The following is a 23,646-nucleotide window of genomic DNA, read 5'->3' as shown; positions in this document are numbered from 1 at the left end:
AAAATTGCAATTTTCCATATTTCCTGATTTTTGGAGTTAAAATAAAATTCGCAGACATTTCCAGGTTTTCCCTGACTCATAAGAGCCCAAAAAAGAGAGAAACCAATTGCAGATTTGAAATCAGCTGTCATTATCACCAGGGGGATATTTGGCATTACAAATTAATCTGACAAGTATTAACGACAATACCCAGCTTTGATTCATTTTATTTGGTTAATAAAAACACTGACTAATGTATAAATTTATTTTACGCAATTCACTTAGATTCTGATAATGGAGAAGATAGTTATATATGAATATATATAAATTAAATATGTTTAATGCTTTAAAAAACATTAAAACTATTAGGTTAAATAAAAGGTTTATTATCGTCTTTAAATACAGAATATTAATTCTTCTCTCAGTCAAGGAAATTTTTTAATTAGAAAATCATGTCCTAATTCAAGGGAAGGACAGGTAAACATTCCAAGTCACCGACACTTAAAATTCAACGAAAACAAAATAATGATTTTCTTTTTTAAGGAGTCAAAGCTATAAAAGAAAGTACTATTAAATTATCTGCATTAATATCCCTTGTGTTCAGAATTTTCAAACTTACAGTCAAATTGTTAAAAACAGATGAAATTTATTAAAAACTGATGAACTCTATTTAAAACAAAAGCTGATGAACAAAACATAACGAAAAATGACTTATTAAACTAATCCTTTACAACACAATAAATCTACATGTATGAAACTTTATACAGAAAAGTTTGTACAATAAAAATGGAAGCAATCATTTCAAAACTCTCTGTCATAAGTGGTGAATGCAGTTCATGCATAAAACACATCTACACATAAATAAATAAAAAACATAACATTGCATTCCACTGTAACGACTAGGACAAATTCTTTTTCTTTCTGGGGCTATATTTACAAGAAATCTTAATAGCACCACAAGCTGTTTACACACTTTGTCAACAAAATTTCTTTTATATCCAAACATGACACAATAAAAAAAAACTTTTTGTTTAAGCAAATTTTGCCTCAATAGTGTCTCAGGATTTATAATAATTAGGACTTTTTTTAACAGGAGAATCATTTTTTGAAGAAAATATATAATTAGCCTTTAATTAACAACACTCTTAAGAATAGGATGACAGCATGAAATTTTATGGGGGAAAGATTTGTTGTCAGATTTATTTCATAATATATTAATAATGAGTATCAAGGCACATTATTGGTTAATAAATGAGAAACCAAATTCTTATGATATGTAATGTTTAATTTACATTAATTACAAACTTCTCAACATCAGTTAACACGGGCATGATATAAAGGTAAAGCACGCAACTTAAACAGAAAATTATTATATAAGGAACTGCAACTCAGATATTGCAATTTCGAAAATATAAAACGTAAATCTTTTTTTTCATTTAACCACATCCCCTTATTATTTTTTAGTAATTGTTTTCAGCCTCAATTTAAATGATACGTAGAAATGAATTACAGTAATGATGAAAGTTATTAATTATAGCAAAAAAACACTAGTTTCAAATTAGATCTTTTACAAAGGCAACATATTAAATAGCATTTAATAAAAACATGCCTTATTTATATATGCTTTTATCTATCTAAGTTAACATTTGTAAAAAAAAAAATCTATGTAGAATACCTTGAGTAAAAATCAAGAATACCGAAAAACAAAAACATATTCTTTTAAGAATAAAAAAAAAATTAATGCAAATATTTTTTGTGTCCATAGTGCTCATAACATAGCAAGATTTTACTAAGTACAAAAAGTTCAACAAGATTATTTCTAACTGTCAAAAATACTGTTAAATTTAAAACATGTCAATTGTGAATATAAAGCATTTAAAACTTTTTGAATCTCTAAAATTCCAAATAATAAAAAAAAAAGAGTTCTTTCCTAATTGCAACAAGTTAACTTAAAAATCAATGGCTGATCACACGTCGCAAAACGTACCGTTATTGCTTTACACAATGGTGTAGCTACTCCGCAATTTATAAAAACTATTGAATCATTCATTTCCGTTAAGAGCTGCATTTCTTTACATTATAATTTGTAATAGAAGAGCACATTTTCAAAACAATTTTAATCACTTTTGAAAGAGGAAGGGAAAATAAGTGCAGACATCAAATAAAATAAATGCAAGAAACACACTTTACAGGATTCTTCAAAAAGAGTTTGATCGGAAAATAAATATTAAGTATATTTTTCACGTAGCTATTTTAATCCATAGGAAAACTTAACAGGAAAGCTAAAGTATGTGAAAAGCTAAGTCCTTTCTGAATTTTTGGCAAAATCTGATTTCTATTGCTGTCATTGCAGGCAATCTTCAGGTGTCGGCAAATCATCTACAGTTTCAATAACACAAAAAACTTTTCCTTCCCACAAGGGTAAGATGGCTTGGTCATCACACACTTCTTCAAGAACAGTTCCTGTTCCAAACGCATTGTCAACTCTTCTGAAGTAATACCTGAAAATAAAACGATCACTGTAAGAACTTTAGGTCACTTCACTGTCATATTTCTTATCATGAATCAGGGTGTGTAGTCAAATTTTCCAAGAAAATAAAGTATTTTCTAAGCACTTTTCAAGCACTCAAAAGATTATTTTTAAGTACTTTTAAAAACTTCATAACTAAGCAGAGTTGACAAGTTTTTGACAATCGATGGTTTTAACTGTCACAGGGGTGATTGTGAGCCGGTGATCAAAATTCCGGAAAATTTCTTGAGTTAAAAAAAAAAGTTTAAATTCAAAAATTAGAAAAAAATTTAAACCAGGTTTTTTTTAATTTTTCTCAATATTTCTTAGTTTACTTAAAATATATTTAAAATTTTACACATAGCTATACCATTTACACATACCTATGATAACCTGGAGAAGTAATTAAAATTTACAAATATGTCTTTCTTTCTTGAATTTATGATTATAACAACTATTTACAGATAAAAAATGAATATTAATCATATCATGAATGTAAGCTTATAAAGTATCTCACTGGCTCTCCCTTACAAACAAATAAAATAAACTGTGCTTTTAAGTTCTACCTTTGAAAATTTGATTTCCGGAAACTTCAGTGATCAACGATTTTTTGAAACGTTTGGACCTTCCATCTCCGGAAACTCCCGGATCACTGTTAGCTAAAAATCCGGATTTTTTTTCCGGAGCACAATCAGCCCTACTGTCATGTCGATAAAACCCTTTTGACATAGCTCTTAATAATGATAAAAAAAAATTTAAAATTGGCATAAGGATAAATTATTAGCTATTATAAATATGAAGTACATTTAGATTAACAAAGACTTAAAATTACAAGTGTTCCATCAATTATGTTCTTGAATTATTTTAACATAAAACTCTTTTTGTTTTGAAATTCACTGTCAAAAACCCTAATTTTGTTGTACAAAATATTAAATAATAAATAAAATGTGTCAAATTGCAATTTATACAATCCTTAATTTGTTTAATTATTGAAAATAAAAATACAAAAACAATTATCTCACATAACAAAAAAACTCATTTGGAAAGAGGAAAATTATTTTTTAGAAACACCCAATTTAAAAAGTGCCTTTAAGGGCTTTTAAAAAACGAAAATTAAAATGAGCCCCATTTCAGAACTTTTTAAAAACACTACCCTCTCTACGCAGCCTCTGAATACATAGTTGCCAACATGGATAAGAAAAAAATCAAATAGATTTTACAAAATATACATTTCATGATAATTGTTGCATAATGTACTAAATATTTTACACAAGGGGAATTTTAGGGATTTTTATAGTCATCAAACTTCTTTTCAATTATGATTGACATAAAACATGTTTGAAATGGTATGTATATTGTGTTTTTAATTATAATTTCGAATATTAACAGACATTTAATTCATCAAAGATAATTATAAGATTTTTCTTAATTATGAATAAAATATTAATGATATTTTGAATAGAAATAAAGTAAACATTTTAGAACAAAAAAAGTTTTGAACTGATTTTTATAAATATGGTTCACTTCATTATGCATTAGCAATGCAAAATCCAGTAGTCTACAGGAATATCTAGAAGAGTTGGCAGCTTAATAGTTAGCATGCTATATACTAATATAGTTAGCATGCTAAAATACATGTCAACCAGATTTTATAATGACCTTGAATCAGAAATTTTATATTTTTAAAGCACAATGCTCAGTTGACAAAATCACCAATTTTACATTGTTTAATCCACAACTAACAATGTAAATGGTTTGATAGTTACATTGCTAGTTTAAATCAGTTAGAAGACAATCAAAAAATTTGGCAACTAACTAAGAACGACACCAGTAAAACTTTTCATGAAAAATTTAATAAGCCACATTACATTAATTTTTTAAAAAAATAATTGACATTACAAAAGCATTATGATAAATAAATGTTATTGCAAGGATGTCAATTCATATGATGGGTAAACTACTTTTATGCAAATCATTATGTTTGATGCATAATTCGCAGAATCAATAACTAACTTTTGCCTATTAGTGGTAAAGTTTAAATGTAAAAATCTGAAAATTAAAGTTTAAAAAAAATTATTGATCCTTATTTAAAAATTAAAAGAACTAAAAGTTAAGTATTAACATAACAATATTAATCCAATGATTATATTTAAATTGGGAGAAACACTGAATATAAAGAGGGCAGTAAAAATATGTTAAAAAATATATATATGCTGGAAATTCTGACTTTCTAAACATCGAGAAAGACAATATGATGAGAATAAACATAGGAGAGAAATGTATTCCCTTTTCAAAAATTGGACAACATGATTCAAATTTCTTTATGATTTCACATGAGATATAAATTACATCTATCCCATGATACCACATTTTTGGTCTTGGAGAAGGAAAAATATAGGAATTTCAGTAAGTCCTTTCTATTCTTTTCAAATCAGAAGAAATCTTTTATTTCCACACATTGGCAAATAAATAAAAAAAAAGTTTCAAAAACTGTATATGTTCAAATTAGTGCATGCTACACTGAACATGGTTTTGTTCTCTATTCTCTTTTCACTTTTGGTTTTATCACACCCTACTTGTATTTTGAAATCCAATCACAGTAAATAAATAAGGATCTTTCTTTAAATTTAGATCAGACTAGTAGATTCTCACTTAGCTGACCTTGAACTATTCTTCCTTTAAGAAACAGGTGAAAGAATAAAGTCATTTCAGTGAACAAAATATCTGTCTTTCAAATTTCTGTTGATCAAACAGCTATTAAGCTTTTTTTTCTTTCATACTTTTCCGTAGGAAAGATATCATAATTAATATTTAGAAAATTACTCCGAGAAAATCAAAAACTTTTCAAGGATCCTATCACGAAATTCAAGAACTCTTGAGGTCCTTATGTTTTCCAACAAAATTCAAGAACTTTCAAGTACTGTGGGAACCCTGTTGGTGGGATGCTGATTGTTATTGTCTGGGTACTGATGCACTTTTAATAATTTAATGGAATGGTTTGTGCTTATAAGTGCGTAAATAAAGATGTTTTTTTTTAAAAAGTACTTAGTGATTTGTTTTAAACGATATTATATAAGCTGAAGATTGCTTTGAGAATTCAGCAAATCACTCTGTTTCATATTAGCAAATGCAATATCTTTTTCAATTAGCCTGATAAACCAACATCTAAGAAGCAAGATACGCAGTATTAACAATTACAGCTGAGTCATTTAAATGCAATCAAGAGGTAAACTTTTAAATTTTTCCATATTTTAACAATGTATTATAAATATGTAGTATTAAAATTTTAATAGGGCATAATTTCAATATCTAACTGTGAAGTTTACAAGAAATTAAATTTATAGCACATCAGAGAAAAAAATTCAAATTCTTTAAGTTGATAATCATTGAAAGAAATGGCAAAGTTAATAAAGATAAAATATGAATCAAAACTCTTTTGTGTCCTAATATCTTAAAATATGATAGGTTTACGAGCAAGAAAAAATTAATTTTTTTATGAAGCCTTTCATTGTGTACACCCAAAAAACTTCCAAGAATATAGTTTAACTAGTTTCTCAAAAGTTGGACTTAACTTAACAGTTGGACTTAACTTAAAATTTAACTTAAAGCAAAAGACTTCTAATTTTCAAATTTAAAAAATAATAATAATAAATAATATATATATACATAAATAATATTATTTAAATAACAATTATTTGACATTCTTAAAAAATGAAAAGATAGATTACAATTATAGAAGAGTGCTTACTTGAAATTTCCTTTCTTGGTGAGGAGTGATTTGAAATTCCTGAGAGTGATGCTCCTTCCATGAAACCTTGTCAGATATGGCACTGATTGTTGTCCATAAGAATATCCAATCACTATTGTTTCATCCTTCTTACTCTGCTTCCTATTAACATTCACACTCATAAATCTCACTGAATAAACATCCCTTTTATTTAAAACAACCTGATTTCTTTTGTGAATTAATCTCATGTTATAACTTAATTTATATTATTTATTAACAAACTGGTAAATTCTTTATTAATGGTGATGGCGCATCCATAGACTGAGGCAACAACCTCTGTGATCTTGTTTGGATCGAGTAGCTCTACGTCAAAGGGAGGGTATTATATAACGAGAATCAGGGGGCATAAAATAGCAAGCGGTGTATCTGGGCAATTGTTGCAAGGCTCCGTTGATTCTCATGACCCTGAAGTGCCCAGATCTTAAATATTTAATGGTTTTCCCCCTTTAGTCTTTTCCACTTTACATTTAAAAGACTCATGCTAAGGATTTTAAATTATTAATCAAATATCAAAAGTTTTTGCCAATTTTCGAAAGTCTTTGCCAGATGCAAATCTTAACAATTTTTTATGATGAATTTTTTACCCATATAAAATTATTTTGAGGTAGTTTGCTTTAGGGTAAAATTTTTTGGACCCAATTCTAATTGGTTATGTGACGCGTCTAACGAAAATTACTGTAACCGATTAAAAAATACTGATTTGTTTAGAAAAATTCATTTTGATGTAATTTTGAGGATCAATATTTTTCTTTCCAGTGGAAAAAATCATTCGCTTAAATACAATTTCATTTGCCAAATTTATGATTTTATCGCATTTGACGAGGTGGCGAATGCTTAGCAGAAACCCTGAGGCACTGCAGCTAATTTTTCATCACATATTTCTTTTTGAAGTAAATACGGAGAAGAAAAAATAGGGGGGAAATTTTTTTAAGCAAACAAATTCGGAGAAATTGCTGAAACTCATTCTTAAAACATCTCTTTAAGCTGTTTCTAATAAAATTAAAAAGCTGAATTGATAAAACACTGCAAGCAAAGAACAAAAAGTAAAGAATTTTTTTTCTTCTGTTACTTGTTGGCAACTTCTTTCATTTATTTTGAACAACTTAAAGTCTTTATGAACAATTTCTAAGGACCTTATATTTGCAAATTTTGCTACCTTTGTCTTACCTCTGTGAAGCAACACATTCTGTTACAATTCAAATTTGTGCTGTGTAACCATACCGTAAGTTTTGCTTCTGGGGTGGACAATACAAAATGCATTCCACAGCGTCTTTCTTTTTTTAAAGCTTACTTTAAGGAAAGTATATTCCAGTGAATAAATAAATGGTGCCACCACTTGCTATTTTTTTTCCATTGACATTCAATTTCCATATTCAACTGCATCTCTAATATATATTTTTATAAAGTTAAACTAATAACTTAAAAAATAATCTACGCGAAAGATAAAATATCTTTACTTAACAAAATTCAGCAATAATAATTTTCCTCCCCACACACCATGATGTAATTCTTTTTCTACTATTCAAAACACTTCCCCCTCCATTAAAGGTATTTTAATTTATACAAATAGGACTGCCAACATTAGACTGTGCATACACCACAATTTACTACATAAAGGTGAAATTTTGTAGCAGATAGGGTAAGTCAACTTCTTTATAGAATATGTTGTCCGATTTGAAATTTTCTTATTTAGTAGCATTAATATTTTAAATTTTTAGAGAAAAAATTACTTATTTTAAAAATAATTTTTGGGGGATATTTATAAAATGCAAAAAATTAAAAGGTATTTGAAAAAACTACTAACACTACCGGAAAATCTAGTAAAGCATAGTGTAGAAATGAATTATTAACTTTACCTTTGTGATAGGCCTTCTTCAAAAGTATCGGAAGCACGAAACGATTGACGAAGCCGGGGGGTACCAGATGTATGCCTGTTAGGGTTAGGAAAAACATAATTAGCAAAATACAGATGCACACAAGACAAGGCAATTATTCCAGTATATAAATTTAACCTAGGATATTTACATTCATGAATATAGAACTATTTCTTTGTCTAAATTGCAATGAAAATTTCATAAACACATAATATTTTTAGTTCAATAACACATAATTTGACATTTAATGAACGTAAATTTCAGTTTTCAAAGTAAAATTGTTCAACATTTAAAAAATACTACAATAGTGAGGGTTACTTTCGACAACACACACGTAAAATTTATAATTATCAAAAAAATTAATTCAGAACAACAATTTTCAACATTTCCAGTACTTAATTGTTTGCAAGCTTTAACACCAATGAAAAACAGACAATTTAATTAACATATATCAGCAAATCAGAATAATACTTACACACAAAAGTGATTAAAAATATTAGTAAAAATAACAAATATATATTATAAAATTACTTATTTCAATTTAACTTTAACAAAAAAATTCTTTTCTTACTTTGTAAGCATTATATTTTATAAATGTACAAAATTTAGTACTTAAAACGCATTATTCTAAGCATAGAGTATTAGAAATAAAATTATATAGATTTTTAGTTTGTGTTGACTCTGCACATTTCAAGTGCATTAACATTATCATCAGAACTTTTTACCACGGGAAAGGATTAAATCATTACAACAAGATCCCACTCAATTCTTTAAAAAAAATTCAAGGACTTTTGAATGACTTTCAAGCACTTAAAATCAAATTTTTCAAGGACCTATTCAGTATTTCAATTATATGCTAAATTACATGTCAACTATATTTTACGATTACGTAGAAGCAGAAATTGTATATTTTTAAAGCACAATACTTATTTGAGAACCAAAATTTTTTTTTATTAAATTTATCATCTAATAATACAAATGGTTGATAGCTGCATTGCTATTTCAAATCACTTTAAAAAATTCCAAATGAACTTTAAAAAATTCCAGCTGAGTGTGATTCTTAAATCATTTTGATGAGAATTACAAGTGGCAATTCTTAAATCTTTCTTTTGTGATTGCGATGGGTGATTTGTAAACTGTTAGAATGAAAATTGTGAGGCAGGATTATTAAAAAATTCTTAAATTACTTAATTACGTATCACGTTATATGATTCAGAAATAACTTTAATTGAAATCATGATGTGTGAATCCTGATGAGTAATTTGCAAATCACTTTAAAGTAATATTCGATTTGTCATTCATTAATTACTTTCTTTTAAATGGCAATTTTTTGTACATTTAATATGAATTCTGATCCGTAAATCAAGAATCAGTTTAATGTGAATCACGATGTTTATTTATGATCAATGAAACCTGTAGAACTAAATTTTATTTATTAGCAGTAAAAACTAAATGTAAAAATTTAATAATAAATTATTTAAGATTAATTATCCTTCGTACGTAAATTGAAAGAACAAATAGGATAACAATATTAACCAGTTGCAATAACGAAGTAACATAACGAAGTGAACATATTTCTAAACCGATAAAACACTATATATCATTCGAAAACTATGGCTACAAAACCTAAACTTTACTAGAAATTTCAGCTCTCAAAACATCAGAGAGATGAACAATAATCTGGTGTGAAAGATTTAGGAGAGAAAAGTTTTGCATCTTTTTTAACCCCTTTTCACTTCAAGCATTAAAAATTGCATCTATCAGAATTTCTATAATTTTCTTTTGAATTTATTTATCATTTTTTTACTGCTTTTTAGTGAGAAAGATTAGTATTACTTTAATTCCTAAAAAATCAAGTACTTTTCAAGTACCTTATGGCAGAATTCAAGGACTTTTCAGGACCCTGATTTTTTTCCAACAAAATTCAAGGACTTCCAAGGTTTCTCAAGTATCGTGGGAATCCTGTAAAACTCGATGATTTTGATGATGAGTCTCGATTTTAGAAACGAAAATACATTTGAATATTTTGCAGAAATAAGATTACTTTTATTATTATAGGGTAAAAAAAATTCAGAGCACATGATCAAAATAAATTTTAAAAGTAATGCTCTCAACCCACTCAATCTAAACGAAAACCAAGTGATGCGATCTCCTTTGCAGGAAATTTTTAAGCCCTGTCAGCATAACCAATAGCAGAAAGTCTTGAATCTGATGTAGGTTGTTTTCATTGTTCATTTCCAAAAGTAGCAGCGATCACACAATGGGGAAACTGATTCTTTGTGCACAAGAAAAGTTGGCAGCCATGCATTTTCATTTTTCATAAAGGATTTTTATGATAAAAAAATATTTGCCTTCTTTGTACTATGAATTGTATGGACTTTTAAGAAACATTTTACTTAATTATTTAGATGAAGATTTGTTACATAATGATATGATAAAAAAAACACGTAGACAGATTATTTTGGAACAGTGTTCTATACAGAATTGCTTCTTAATACTTGTTGATTGTATTGTATCAGATTGATTTAAGTTAACTTTTTTTTAAGGAAAGAAATTCATTGATTACCCTTTCTTGACTTTGCAGATAAAAAATGAAAGAAATACCTAGATTTTCCTATCTTTTTATCATCTTCCAGCCTTCGCCTCGCTTCAATCAGATTGGTGGTTGTGTCTGGCCTGAAGGATGTGGTGAGATCTTGAGCTGTTGGTTGAGGTTGCATCACAGTTGCCCTTGACACAAAAGTCAGAGAGTTATGCATAACACTCTCTCCACGATACAGAATTTTCTGGCCATAACTGAAAACGGAACGAGACTTATTAACTTAATTTATACCCCCAAACAATATAGACACAAATAAGTACTCAACCTAATTCCATGGCGACTGGTGCTACATTTTGGTTTTCGCATTTGAAACCTTTTTTTTTTTTTTTTAAATCAATGAACATTTAATAATTTTATAGAAGAGCCTAAAATAATAATGCATACAAGAAAAAGGGATGAAAATAATAAACGTTTTATTTACAATAAAAATCTAAAAGCCTTACTGATGTTACACATAAGAAAAAAATATGGAGTAAAAAAATTTTAAATTCTTCGACCATAAGCAATAATTTAAGTATTTCTTAAAATTAATTCAGAAAATGCTTTGAATAAAAAGGAAACATTGAAAGCACACCTGAATTGATTAGCAATTGATTCAGTAATTATGTAGTAAACGAAGCATTCAAACCAAAACTGCCTAGTTATCCTTTTAAGAGATAAAACACAATTTTTCTTTTAATACATGTTCGAATTTATAATGTTGATTAGGTCATTTAAAATAATACTTCACTAAAGATAAGGTAAAACAAGTATCACTGAAAACTGAACAGTATATTTGTTAAAGAGTTTAAAAATGAAATATCAGATTCAACAAATAATATGAAATAATCAATAATTAACAAGTAATATGACATTATCGTGTTCCTAATGAGTATTAAGTTTAAAATGAAGTGACTTGTGAGGAAAATTAAGAATCCCACAGGGCATAACTTTTTTTTGTGTGGAATCCACAATGTCTTTCATATTCTTTAATTAGCAGAATCACTGCTTATAAGTTTAAAATGCATTAATTGATAACATAAAATTATAAAACAGTACAACATAAAAAACCTAATTTTTTTATATTTTAAACAAAATATAAGTAAAGGAAATAAATACTGCAATGCCTAATTGTCAGCATATTTTGGGATATTAATGCACAGTTTAATTTTATTTGTTTCAGTAAAAAAACACTGAAAAATAATGTTTGACAAGTAATGGGGAAAAATTACCTCTTGAAGATAAAAATCAATCTGTATCAATCAATTAACATACAAATATTTTATTTCACTTTTCTTTTTTTTTTAGTTTGACTCAATCTTGTCCTGAAGCTTAACTAAATCTGAAGTGTTGATCATTGATTTAGTTCTCATTGATTTAGTTCTATCAGTATTTCACATGCATATTTCTGAAAGCCATTTTACTGCATATAGTGAAATAGGTTGTTTTTTTTTATTTTCTAATATTTAGCTGCATGTAAACTACTGATAGAACTAAATCAATGACTGCACTTCAGATTTCGCTAAGTTTCTTGGAATTGCTTATTTAATATTAATCGATATATTAAAAATTAAAAGTGTTTGTCAACTGATGATCAAATTTTTTATATTGATTTTATTTAATTGCTTTAGATTTAATTACCTTCGATTCAGAACAGGTGAGGTAGAGGAGATTTTCATTTCTTTATCATTTTCAGGCAAACACCGTTTGCTGTCCAGCCAATGAGCCATCCTTAGGAAGAAAATAAAAAAGGTAGTATTAACATTTGCTATCAGATTTAAAAAAATAAAATTCATCACGGCAAGCTAAAGAAAAATACTTTTCTAATAACATGAAATTTGAATTTACACTTCTGTAAAACACTACTGCCCACATCTATTCTTTTGCTGCATTGTTTGCTATTGTTTTATCGTATTTAAGAAATATTTAAATTCAATAAATCTAGATACCAATTTTGATTTCAAGTTTATGAAATTTTAAACACTTTTTATTTATTATAAATTTTTTGGTGATATCCTCAGGTCATATGGGTTTTAAAAAAAAGATTTAGTTAAAAAAATAAAAAGAAAAAATGTAATTCTCAAAAAAAAAAAAAAAAAAAAAAAAAAAAAAAAGAGCCAAAACTCTAATAATGAAATGATTCGCAATCATACATTCACTATTGAAATAAAAAAGTACAGTAGGGAACCAATTATCCGAAACGATCGGGACCATCGCTATTCCAGATAGCTGAATCTCTACAAAAAGCAGTTTTTTTTTATTGTTAAACCCAACTAAAAAAAATAATATTTGGAAACAATCTTAAAAAGAAAAAATTATTAAGTAATACACTAATGATTATTTCCAAAATGATGGTAAGGTAAAAATCTTATGAGGAAAACAATGAGGAAATGATTGATTATTACGAGGAAATCCTAAAATCTTATGAGGAAAAAAACATTTTTTTAAAAAAATGGCGGGAAAATTTATCGAATTTCGTTCCGGTTTTTTGATTTTCCAGTTTTCTGATTTCCGGATAACGGGTTCTGTACTGTATATTATATTAATTTAAGTATATGTTTCAATAGTAAATAGTGTATTTTTAAGAGTGCGATACTTGCGTGACAAAGTACTTTTGATACAGTATTGTATGTGTGGTTTAAATTTGGTACAACCAAAACCCAAATATTTACCAAAAGAACACAGAGACTGACTCTGGTTTCTGCGTAGATCCTATGCAGTTTCGCCAGTTACTACAGGAATCAACCCATTCTACAGGAAGGCCTGTTTGTTTTTTGTTTTTTTTGTTTTGTTTTTTTTTGTTTCTATGATTATTTCCTTATAGTTTTTGAAATTTCAGTACATTTAATATGATATTACGAAACACAATTTTCAAATAAGTTATTACTTTTTGACAAGCCCGATTCACAAAATTTCCATCGTAAATCGATGGCTTCCAATCCTTTATTGGCAACCTTTTATCATTTTTAAGCCATGTTTCTAAAGTTCATCAAATTCTGATATACTAAATACAGCATTTAATTTACACATATAGATATTCACTCTTGGAAACAAATTTCCATCATAAGTTTATGTCTTTTCCAATGATTTTTTTAGTCATTTCCACAAGATTTTTCGAATCCCAATATTTTTAAAACAGTAATATTTTGAAGCATGAATTTTAAATTTGAATTATCACCTTTCGGCACACCAAATTCGTGCCAGTTTCATTGTAAATGTAAGCTGTTCTCCAAATTAAAAATATTATTACAATAACATTTTGACACACCAATTTTGGATTTGAGTAGTCACTTTTCACACACTCAACTAGAGATAATTCCACCACAAATCAACATAGGTTCCCTATCATTTTTAGCAGTTGTTACAGATTTACAGTTTTTCAAAAGTTATATATCATTTATAGGCAATTACAGTTATTTAGGGTGGGCTTGGCAATTTCTACCTAGTTGTTAATATTTTAAATACAATATTATTATAACACATAAAACTTTTAAAACATAAACAAAATTGGCTAATATTTAATTCTTAAATTGCTAAAACACATTTTGTTGTAAAACTACATAAAGGGCTTCAAAACTACAGAAAATTTTCATGGTTACTACTGAAAGTTCTGACCACTGGTCAAAGTTTGTGAGAATACTTGCTTTTGTGTATTGAATGTGTTTGCAACTAAAATCAAGAAAAACATTTGATCCAACAATGAGAACAATAAACAACAATAACTTGTAGAGTCATTTGCAAAGTATTTTAAAATTTTATGTTCGTGGAACAAAGAAGACGTGTTTAAGATGAGACTACTCATTTTCACAAATTTCTACCTTCCTATGATCAATAAAGTTCTGGTGTTTATCAGAACAAAACTTACTTGAGACTTGAAGCATGGGGCTCATAGACTTCACTGATACCACTATCTTCAAAACTGGTTGTTGACTTAAAGATGGGACCAGTCTTTCGAAGTGACCTTCTAGATTGATCTTTAGAGGAAGAACGACCGAAAGGCTGTTTTTGATACACAAGGTTCTCGTGAGAGCGAGCAGCCAAATTGTCTTCGGATATCCATTCTGTTACAGCCCCACTGTCGCTTGAACGCGTATCACGCTCCTGTGTGAAAAAAAATTAATTTCATTGATCAGAAATTTAATATTCAAAAAAGCTGAACTTTGCGCACTAATACACAAAACATTTCATTAATCAAAATACCAATAATTTTTAATACAGCACAAAATCAGGGCAGGAAGTCCAAAATATAAAAATTAAGTACAATTTAAGGATTCTGTAATGGGAGTCATTCGTAATACAGATTTAGAATTGGTAATAGTTTTAGTAGTTCCCGCACTTAAAGTGAAAAAAGGAACTTTTTAAAATAAAACAGAGTTTTTTTTAAAAAAAAGTTACAAATTTTTTTTTTATGGAAAAAAAAAGAGAAAATAGTCTAAATATGATAATTAGTTAAGTAGTAACAAAATACCAGGACTCACTCAAAATACCAGTAGAGTATGATATAGTGATAAGGAAGAAGTAGAATAATAAAAACTTTTTACATATTTCTCCCACATTGAATGCTTTTATACCATCAAATCAAGTGTCATTGTCTCTAATTCTGGAAGTAGATTAATATACGTGCTATGAAAATTGTCGCTCATTTTGTTACTCACTTTGTTTCATGGCAAATATATTCAATTCTTTTTTAAATTTACTTTCTTTAAAATTGACTTTCTTCAAAAGTTTTTCTTTCGACAAAACTTTTTCTTCCTGTTAACTTCAACAAAAATTTGGAAAAAATCCCATTCATTGTAATGTTTAATAATTAAGGACATTTAAGGACACTTTATTTTTTTAAGCAAATTAAGAACAACTGAGTCCTGAAAATATTTTAATTGTCATAGAATTTAATTCAAAGAACTAATAGCGTAACGCCTCTGCAGTCGAAAACCTTCAATGAGCCTTCATTCCCATCATTTCAAATTAAGCATTATTGAAATAAACAATTAAAAATAAAGGTAGAAATCAGAATTCATTCAGCTATAATGAGGATTTATTCCTGCAGGAAATCCCCTCCATGAAATATTAATATTGACATCATTTCAAATGAGGAATTATCATCCAGTTATCATGAAGTCAACTATTATAATGTATAAAAAGATAGTTCTAAACACGGATTGCATGATCTTCCAAAGTGAAAAACTGCTTTGGACGAAATAGTAGAAACTGATATTTCATAATCAAATTGTGCATAAGTTTATCGAACAGCTTTAAATATATATTTTAATATCACATCTGTATTCACATTTAGAGAAATCAGAAAATTGCTGTCTTTTACAGAGATATAATATTGAAAACCATGAATTATTTGAAATTGTTCACAAACAAAACATATCAGGGTGCGTAGTTAAATCTTTCACAAAATATAAGCACTTATATACATTAACAAAATGCAAAATAATTTTCAAAGACTTTACATGATCATGATAAAATAACTAGTTCAAACATGATCATGACTTTACATGATCATGATTCAAAGAATTGCTTCTTTGATTATACTAGCCACCATAGAAAGATCGAGATATTTTTCAGTTCGATTTCAGAGGGTGGAAAATGAAGCCTGAATTTGAGAATATCTTGCAAAATACAACACAGTTGCACGCAAGAGTGCAAGAATTTAGATGGTCGCAAAATCAACGCTGTATAGAAAAATTCTCAATTGGGAAAAGAAAAATTCTGCACTTTTTAAAAACAGGCAACGAAAAAAGCACCTTTAAGGGCTTTTATAAAACAAAAATCGAATAAGCACCTTTAAGTACGTTTCAAAAATGCTATGCACCATGTATATTACTGATGGTAGATGGCAGAATTAAAGAATTTTTTTCAACTAAAAGGAACACAAATAAATACCTATTAAATTGATGAATATTCTTTACTTGAGCATATAATTAATTATAAATGTTATTTCTGCTTTAATTAAAAGTCATAATTGTATACTTTTAAATAAATCACACTGACTTTCTACCTATGACAATTTTTAACATGCTCCAACTGTATTTTATTTTATTTAAAATACCTTACCTGCTTTTGTTTAGGATTTCCAATCACTGAAAATGGTGAAACTAGACTAGATTTCTGATAGTTTGTATAAGATAAATCCTGAGGTCCGAGTAAAGATGTTCCAGGTAAGACGTCGACCTGCGGTCGAGCAGCAGGTGGGGAAACACAGACAGGAGATAATACTGGGGTCTGGCCCAGATCCTCAAATACCCTGGACACATGCCTGTCCAATATATCTTGATCATTATCCTCTGATGACGCAAACAAATCAAATACTGAAGATTCTATTTTACACTGATTTGCATTACTAGTACATCCACTTGCCCCAGGACGAGAAGGATCAGGTGACTAAAAAATGGAAAATCTGTAAGTTGCATGAAAACCCATTATTCCACAATAAAAATTAGTAATTTTTTTAAACTTCTCAGGGGTCTGTCCAGACATTTTGTGAAAAGTCCGCTTTTGTAAAATTGTGAAAAAATTACTCGTAATTTGTGAATATGAAATAAACGTTAAGTCACATTCTTTCAACCAGGATTCTGCTTTAGTGAATTTGTGCAAATAGGGCCCTGTTGTTGCAAAGTCTTTTTTTTTTGTCAAGACATACAAGATTATGCTCAACACTATAAAATTAAAATTAAAATAATTAAATTTTAAAAAATAAACAGCAATTGCAGCTACTAAATTACAGATGCAACATACAAATATTTGGTATTTAGCCTATACTGCTGAACGCAGAATATTCATGTCAGATGAATAATGGAAGAAGTTTCTGCAGAAGACAAAACTTAGTTCAATTACACTTGTCTTTCTTTCCCCTCGTTCTGGGAAGGGTTTATTCTATTAACAAAACAATAATGAAGATAAATAAATTTGTGAAGGGTTCGTTTTTAAGTTAGTGAAGGGTCCATTTCTTTGATTCCCAAATTTCTTCTAAACAGACCCCTGCTTCTAAACCACTTCTTCTCATATTGATACTTCTATACCTGCTTTTTTTTTAAAACACAGAAGATTTTCTATAAAATCACATAAAAAGCAGATAATTTTATGTTCTTCTAATTTTTATAGATTTTAAATATAATCAATTCAAATAAGAGAAAAATATTATCCCTTTTTTTGCACTATAGGGTGCTTATTTTTTGTATTCATTTATAACTCATAACATGAATTAGACAGAAGCGAAAATTAATGAGGAACATTTTCAATTCAATTTACTGGAATATCTTTGGTTCAAAAGATTAATTAAAAGAAAATTAGAGTTAACTGCAGAAAAATTGGCATTTATGCACATGTAATAATGTTTCTCTTTACATTTTGTAGAGTTTAAGCCAGCAGGTCTGTTTTGAATTTCAGAAAATAAACATTTCTTACCTCCACAGAATTTATCTTTTCCACTACTTTTTCTTTATTTTTCCTTTCTTCACAAACCTTATTCAGTTTTAATATAAGCTCTTGATGAAAATCAGATGGATTTCTCGTTGTTTCAACACCCTGTTTACGTTGAGTTATCTAAAAAAAAATTATTAAAAATCATAAACACAATCGAAATAGATTTCAAGGATTGTTTCTTTAAATTCTCTCTTATGGGTAAAAAGAATAAATCTAAGACTGAAAGCACACGCTTTTAAATTTCTTTAACAATCGATCACTCTATTTAAAGAATCAAAACAGTTTAACATTCTTCAAACCTGAAAGTTGTATAAAAAAAGAAAAAAATACTTACAGATACAAAATCTTTAGGTAGTTCATGCAAATTATCTGTATTTATAGGATATTTTTTCCCATCCAGTAGTCGTTTTGGTTTATTCCTTGACATAGAATAATCACTGTAAAATAATCACTATTTAGAACACACATTTAAAGACATACACACACATAAAATCTATGCTTGAGAGCATAATCTGTCCTAAAATTTATTGTATTCAAAATACTTATGTAGCGATTCTTAAAGCACCAGATGACGCTTTTAACTAAATTATGATATTAGTAAAGCACACAAGCCAAGCACAGCAGAAAAACAAGTGCTAGAAATTTTGTGATAAAACAGATTATTAATTTATTTTCAGTTAGGCATAAAAAAACAACGTAAGTGCTTCATGATTGATTCCAAGAAAAGTGACCTGACAACTTTTCTCCTTCTATTGCTAAAGCTATGCACACTAAAATAGAATTTCAAAAAAACTGATCGGAAAAAAAAAATTTTATACTTTTTTAGCAATATGTAGCTTACCTTACATCCCATAAATATAAAAATCTTAATTTTGAATTTTTCTTCGCTTACGTCAATCTTTCAATTGCAATGTAGTGCACTGGTTCTGGGTATAATGAATTAGTATACTTTATCGAGCGGGACACCCGTGTGCTCAGCTGTCCGGCATAGTGCTAATGGGACAGTTATTATTTGTTACATAAAAAAAGTATTACTCAAGCACAAATACTATCGAAAACAAAAAACTGTCTTATTTCATTCAGTGTTTTAATAGTTTCCAAAAATTTGCCTATATATGAGATTATATTATACACCTGTTAAATAAAAAAATAAAATAAATAATTAAATTTTCTTTAATCTCTTAAAACAGTCCATAATAACAATCCAGTTGAAATAATTAAAGCTTTGCATTTAAAAATGATATTAAATTAGTTTAGTAGAAATTAAAAAAGCAAGAACTGGGAAGAAAAATTAATATTCTACCAAATTTAAGACTATAACTCTTCAATATTTTGCATTAAGGACCTAGTTTAAAATGTGTCAATTAATAATATTATTGAATTTCATCAATATAATGTCGAATAAAAATGCCAGAAACTTCAATAACAGCATTTTTTTCCTTCAGAATATTACTTGGTCTTTCACTGAGTGTTTCATTTCTTATACGATACAGTTTTGCTACTTACTGTAATTATGTATTTTAAAGAAACTGTCAATGAAAACAGTAATAACTTACACACTACTGTCACAATTAGACATTGTATCGTCTGTCTGAGCACCAGAAGATATGCTTTGTAATTCGCTATCTTGCACAGAAGTAGGTAAGCATGTACCATATCTGGCATGATATGAACTGTAATTCACAGAGTAAGGCGACTTTATTATTGATCTGAAAATGCACACACATTAGAAAATACAAGGTTTGGTATGTTTTTTATAACAGTTTACAAATGAATTAAAAAAGAGAAACTTAAGAATTAGACATGATAAATGTTAATAATTTTTTTTTTTTTTTTTAAAAATCACTTTAGGATTGTTTACATCAATTCAATTTTATGTTAACCTTTGGACTATGACTTACAACATAAGCAGAAAGACTTTGTATTTAAAAAATTTCCTATTAAATAGAGTGTATGATAAAATTTATCTGAATTATTTTATTGGTGCAACCTATCCAGTTTTTTAGTGATTTAGGTTTCACTAAAGATCATAATTTCTTTTAATGTCATATAAACTCTTTTATGAATAAAATTACTCATTCTAGGATAAAAAAAAGGGCAGGGAGCAAAAGTTTAAAAAAAAGGCATTATTATTCTAAAAAGGCAATAATTTCGTTCTATGGGCTCTACACGTTCTATGAAAAAACATTGTCAATCAGTAAAAGAAATTTTTTTTTACTTCACTAAAAGTAGCAAAGCAATCATATTAATTACTAATTTTTATTAATAAATTAACATATATATTGAATTATTGAGCTAATTAGCTAGGTAATTTATTTAAAATGCAAGCATATATTAATTAAATAATAAATTCATGTTTTTAAGTGTCTGTAGTCATGATTTAATAATTAAAATGATTTATAAAAATCATGGTTTAATGATAGTAGAAGCAACTGCAAACTTTCAATGTCAAGTGCAACAAGGGGATGTGATGGCTATTTTTTCTTTCCCTTATAAATCTATGTATTGACTGCAATGACAAATTAAATAAAAAAGAGTTGAAAATAACAAAAGTTTAAGACATCTATTGCAGAGTTTGCAGGGGGAAAAATAAAGAAGGGTTGAGGAAAGAAAGGGCAAAAAGGGTATGGAGATCAGGGCACTAATTTACTTCAGATGCAACAGGGTGCATTCTTTTGACTAAAAGGGCAGCAGGGTGCTCCGCCCTGTTTACCCTGCCTAGAATGAGCTTTGAAATACTGTTATGTTAATTTAAAAAGGTTAAAGATATTTTCCAACTGGAATTTTTATTTTTGCTTGGTGTGTCTACCTTAACATGGTTTAGCACAGGGGTCGGCAACCTGTGGCTCGGTGGCTCTTTTGGTGTAAAGTTGCGGCTCTCCAGTTCCATACGAAAAAATTAATAAATTGTTACCAAAACCCTTAAAAATAAGAAATATTTTAAGTACCTAATTTCCAAGAGCTTTCTATTCTTATAATCGTTAATTTCAAACCGCTACGCTCAGGCCCATCGTTAGTGGGGTGTCTCATTTCAACTCGATTCCGAGTATTTACCCAGAAAAGTGGCAAGTCTGTTTGAGCATGCCATTACCGACACTATGAAAAGGCACAAAAAGGGATGGCGCCCGCGGCTCTGATCTTCTGAAACAGCAGACAAAATACCGGAAATTTCTGTCAACTTGAAAAATCCAGGGTGTTTTAAAAGTATTTAGCTAGAAATACCTTTTTCTCACGTTTTCTCTTACTCTTTCTAAGAATAAAGACAATATCTTTGTCCATGTCGTTAAGAAGGGGAAGGAAAGGGCTCAATGCACTTACAGCTGAGGTTTTCTCTTTATGACTGTCCAGTTTCTTTTCACTCACCCCACCAGTTACTTCACTGACCTGTCTTTAACTGTCCAGTTCCAGTTTACAAGTACATACTTAGTTACTCAAAGTGTATTTTATAAATTAATGATATTATTGAATGTAAGTATAAATTTTTTATGAATATATACTATTTGCAGTCTAATTGTTTAAAGATTAAGGTAAAATTAAATTGCATTAAATATGTTATTTTCCAATTAAATTAATTCCTCAATTATTGCTTCAAATTGTAGGTCATTAGGTTATTGGTTCAAATGTTAGGTTATATCACTCCCCCCCTCCCCACCAGAAAAAAGAGCTATTTCTCTATCCCCATTCAATATTTTAGTCACAGCTCTTATATTAATAATAATGTAAATTATAAAACGAATAATAAAAATGAATAAAATTATTAAATAAAAATGAAAAATAAAAATCTTGCAATAAATAAGAATTAAAAATAATTATTCGCAAATAAAATTACTGAAATTAAATAAATACGCATATAATATTTGAAATGCATCAAAATGAATCATACTTAGATTAAGAATTTTAAAAAAAATGCACGAGTCATAATTGATGTATGATAATTTTTCAGTTTAATGAATAAATACTAATTTAATTTTCATCTACATTTTTTAAAGCCTTTGATGTGTATCACATGTAATTATTGTGTAAAACATGATGTTATGAAAAGACCACCCTTAATATAAATTTTTATAAACATTGACAAAAATAAAGATATAAATCTACTTCAGCGGATGTAGTAAATTAAAATTTAAAAGGGAAAAAGCAAGAATATGAATTTAAAAAATATCTAATACAATATATTGATAATAATCTTTATTATAATAATAACAGGCCTGTTTAATTGCCAGGTGAATGTTAAAGTTTTTAATTTATAAAGTTATTTAATTTGGTAAAAAATTGTTAATCGCCTTTTTACACTCGCCTTCCTCAACAGTAATTTGTTTGTTTTCGATTGATAAAATTCTAACGTGTGACCTCTATCCGTTCTTTTTTGCGTTCACTTGAAATAAAATTTCTTTAAATGCATATTAAGAGTGGTCATTCCGAATCACCTGCATATTATTAAATTACATAATCAAATACATTAATGTTGTAAATTTGCGAATAAAAGATATTTCAAATAATAGAAGATCGTTACTTTCAGTGACTTTTATTAAATTAATTTTAAAAAACAATGTTAAATTATTTGAGTTGGAAAGCTTGAGGCTCTATAAATTTTTTAATTTTTCACAATAAATATAAAAAGTATGTGACCATCATTTCTAGTACTTAATCATAAGTCGATTTAACGTTTGCTTTGACAAAAAAATGTAAAATTTATTTAAATGTTTAATAATTAAGTGCTTAAAATTTTTTTTTTAACAATAACAAGAATAGATGGTACATATTTCTTAAAAAGGAAAATTGTGAAAAAATTCGGATATAATATTAAATGAATATTAACTATATAATATAAATGAATATTATTGCGGAATTGCCATGAAAAATTAAAAAGAATTATTATAAAATCTATCTGATAAGATTGTGTTTCGTTGCACATTCAATAAAAAAAAATCGCGTTTTCTGTTAAAAATTTGACGAGAATTAGTAAGAAAATTTAAAATTTTTATCGAATTTTAGTGACTCAAGTATTCTTATCCCCCCCAAAAGAATTAAAAAATTTAAATTAAATGAAAACTAGAATATTATTTTGTATTCAAAACCGTTTTTTTAATTAAAAATCAAATAAAAATCAAATTAAAAATACATAAAAAAATACTATACTATTAAATCAAAAATTTTTAGTAGCTCTTTAAAAGCGGGAAATTTTGTAAAATTGCAACTTTTGGCTCTTTCATTACAAAAGGTTGCCGACCCCTGGTTTAGCAGGTTTGTGACCCGTAGAGCTATATCGGCAGTAGCTCGGCTACCGACAGGGTTCCCCGAGCCGGGCAGGTCGAGTGAACCAGACAAAGTGAAACACCCTGGTCCTTCAGGTCAGGGGTGAGGCCTAAAACCAACAACCTTATCCTGTAAAAAAATTTACCGTTACGAAATCAAAAGGAAATTATTCTGGACTGCTGCTCCGGAGGAGACTTGGAAAGGATTTTAAGGACGTAAGAATAGGTTC

At 28.1% G+C, this 23,646-nt stretch overlaps 1 protein-coding gene across 6 annotated transcripts in view; it reads right to left on the bottom strand.

Annotated features, from left to right (window-relative positions):
- Positions 1-344: 344 nt before the first annotated feature.
- LOC107454244 (axin-1) overlaps positions 345-23,646 on the bottom strand; it is a 55,018-nt gene continuing 31,716 nt past the window's right edge. For 5 of the 6 annotated variants that reach the window (XM_087149707.1, XM_087149709.1, XM_087149711.1 and 2 more), the window contains 10 exons: positions 19,718-19,870; positions 18,496-18,598; positions 18,144-18,281; positions 16,794-17,120; positions 14,596-14,831; positions 12,372-12,461; positions 10,754-10,945; positions 8,132-8,206; positions 6,237-6,377; positions 345-2,480 (listed from right to left, as the gene is read on the bottom strand). In XM_087149707.1, the coding sequence (XP_087005833.1) occupies positions 2,324-2,480; positions 6,237-6,377; positions 8,132-8,206; positions 10,754-10,945; positions 12,372-12,461; positions 14,596-14,831; positions 16,794-17,120; positions 18,144-18,281; positions 18,496-18,598; positions 19,718-19,870 (1,612 nt within the window). In that variant the 3' untranslated portion in view covers positions 345-2,323. The remainder of the gene's footprint in view (positions 2,481-6,236; positions 6,378-8,131; positions 8,207-10,753; positions 10,946-12,371; positions 12,462-14,595; positions 14,832-16,793; positions 17,121-18,143; positions 18,282-18,495; positions 18,599-19,717; positions 19,871-23,646) is intronic. The other variant, XM_087149712.1, reaches the window with a different exon arrangement.

This window comes from Parasteatoda tepidariorum, chromosome 8, assembly GCF_982258835.1.
Source record: "Parasteatoda tepidariorum strain Cologne lab strain chromosome 8, Ptep-v5.0, whole genome shotgun sequence".
NCBI lineage: Eukaryota > Metazoa > Arthropoda > Arachnida > Araneae > Theridiidae > Parasteatoda > Parasteatoda tepidariorum.
The sequence above is the reverse complement of the archived record's forward strand: the minus strand, read 5'-3'. Positions and strand labels throughout refer to the sequence as shown.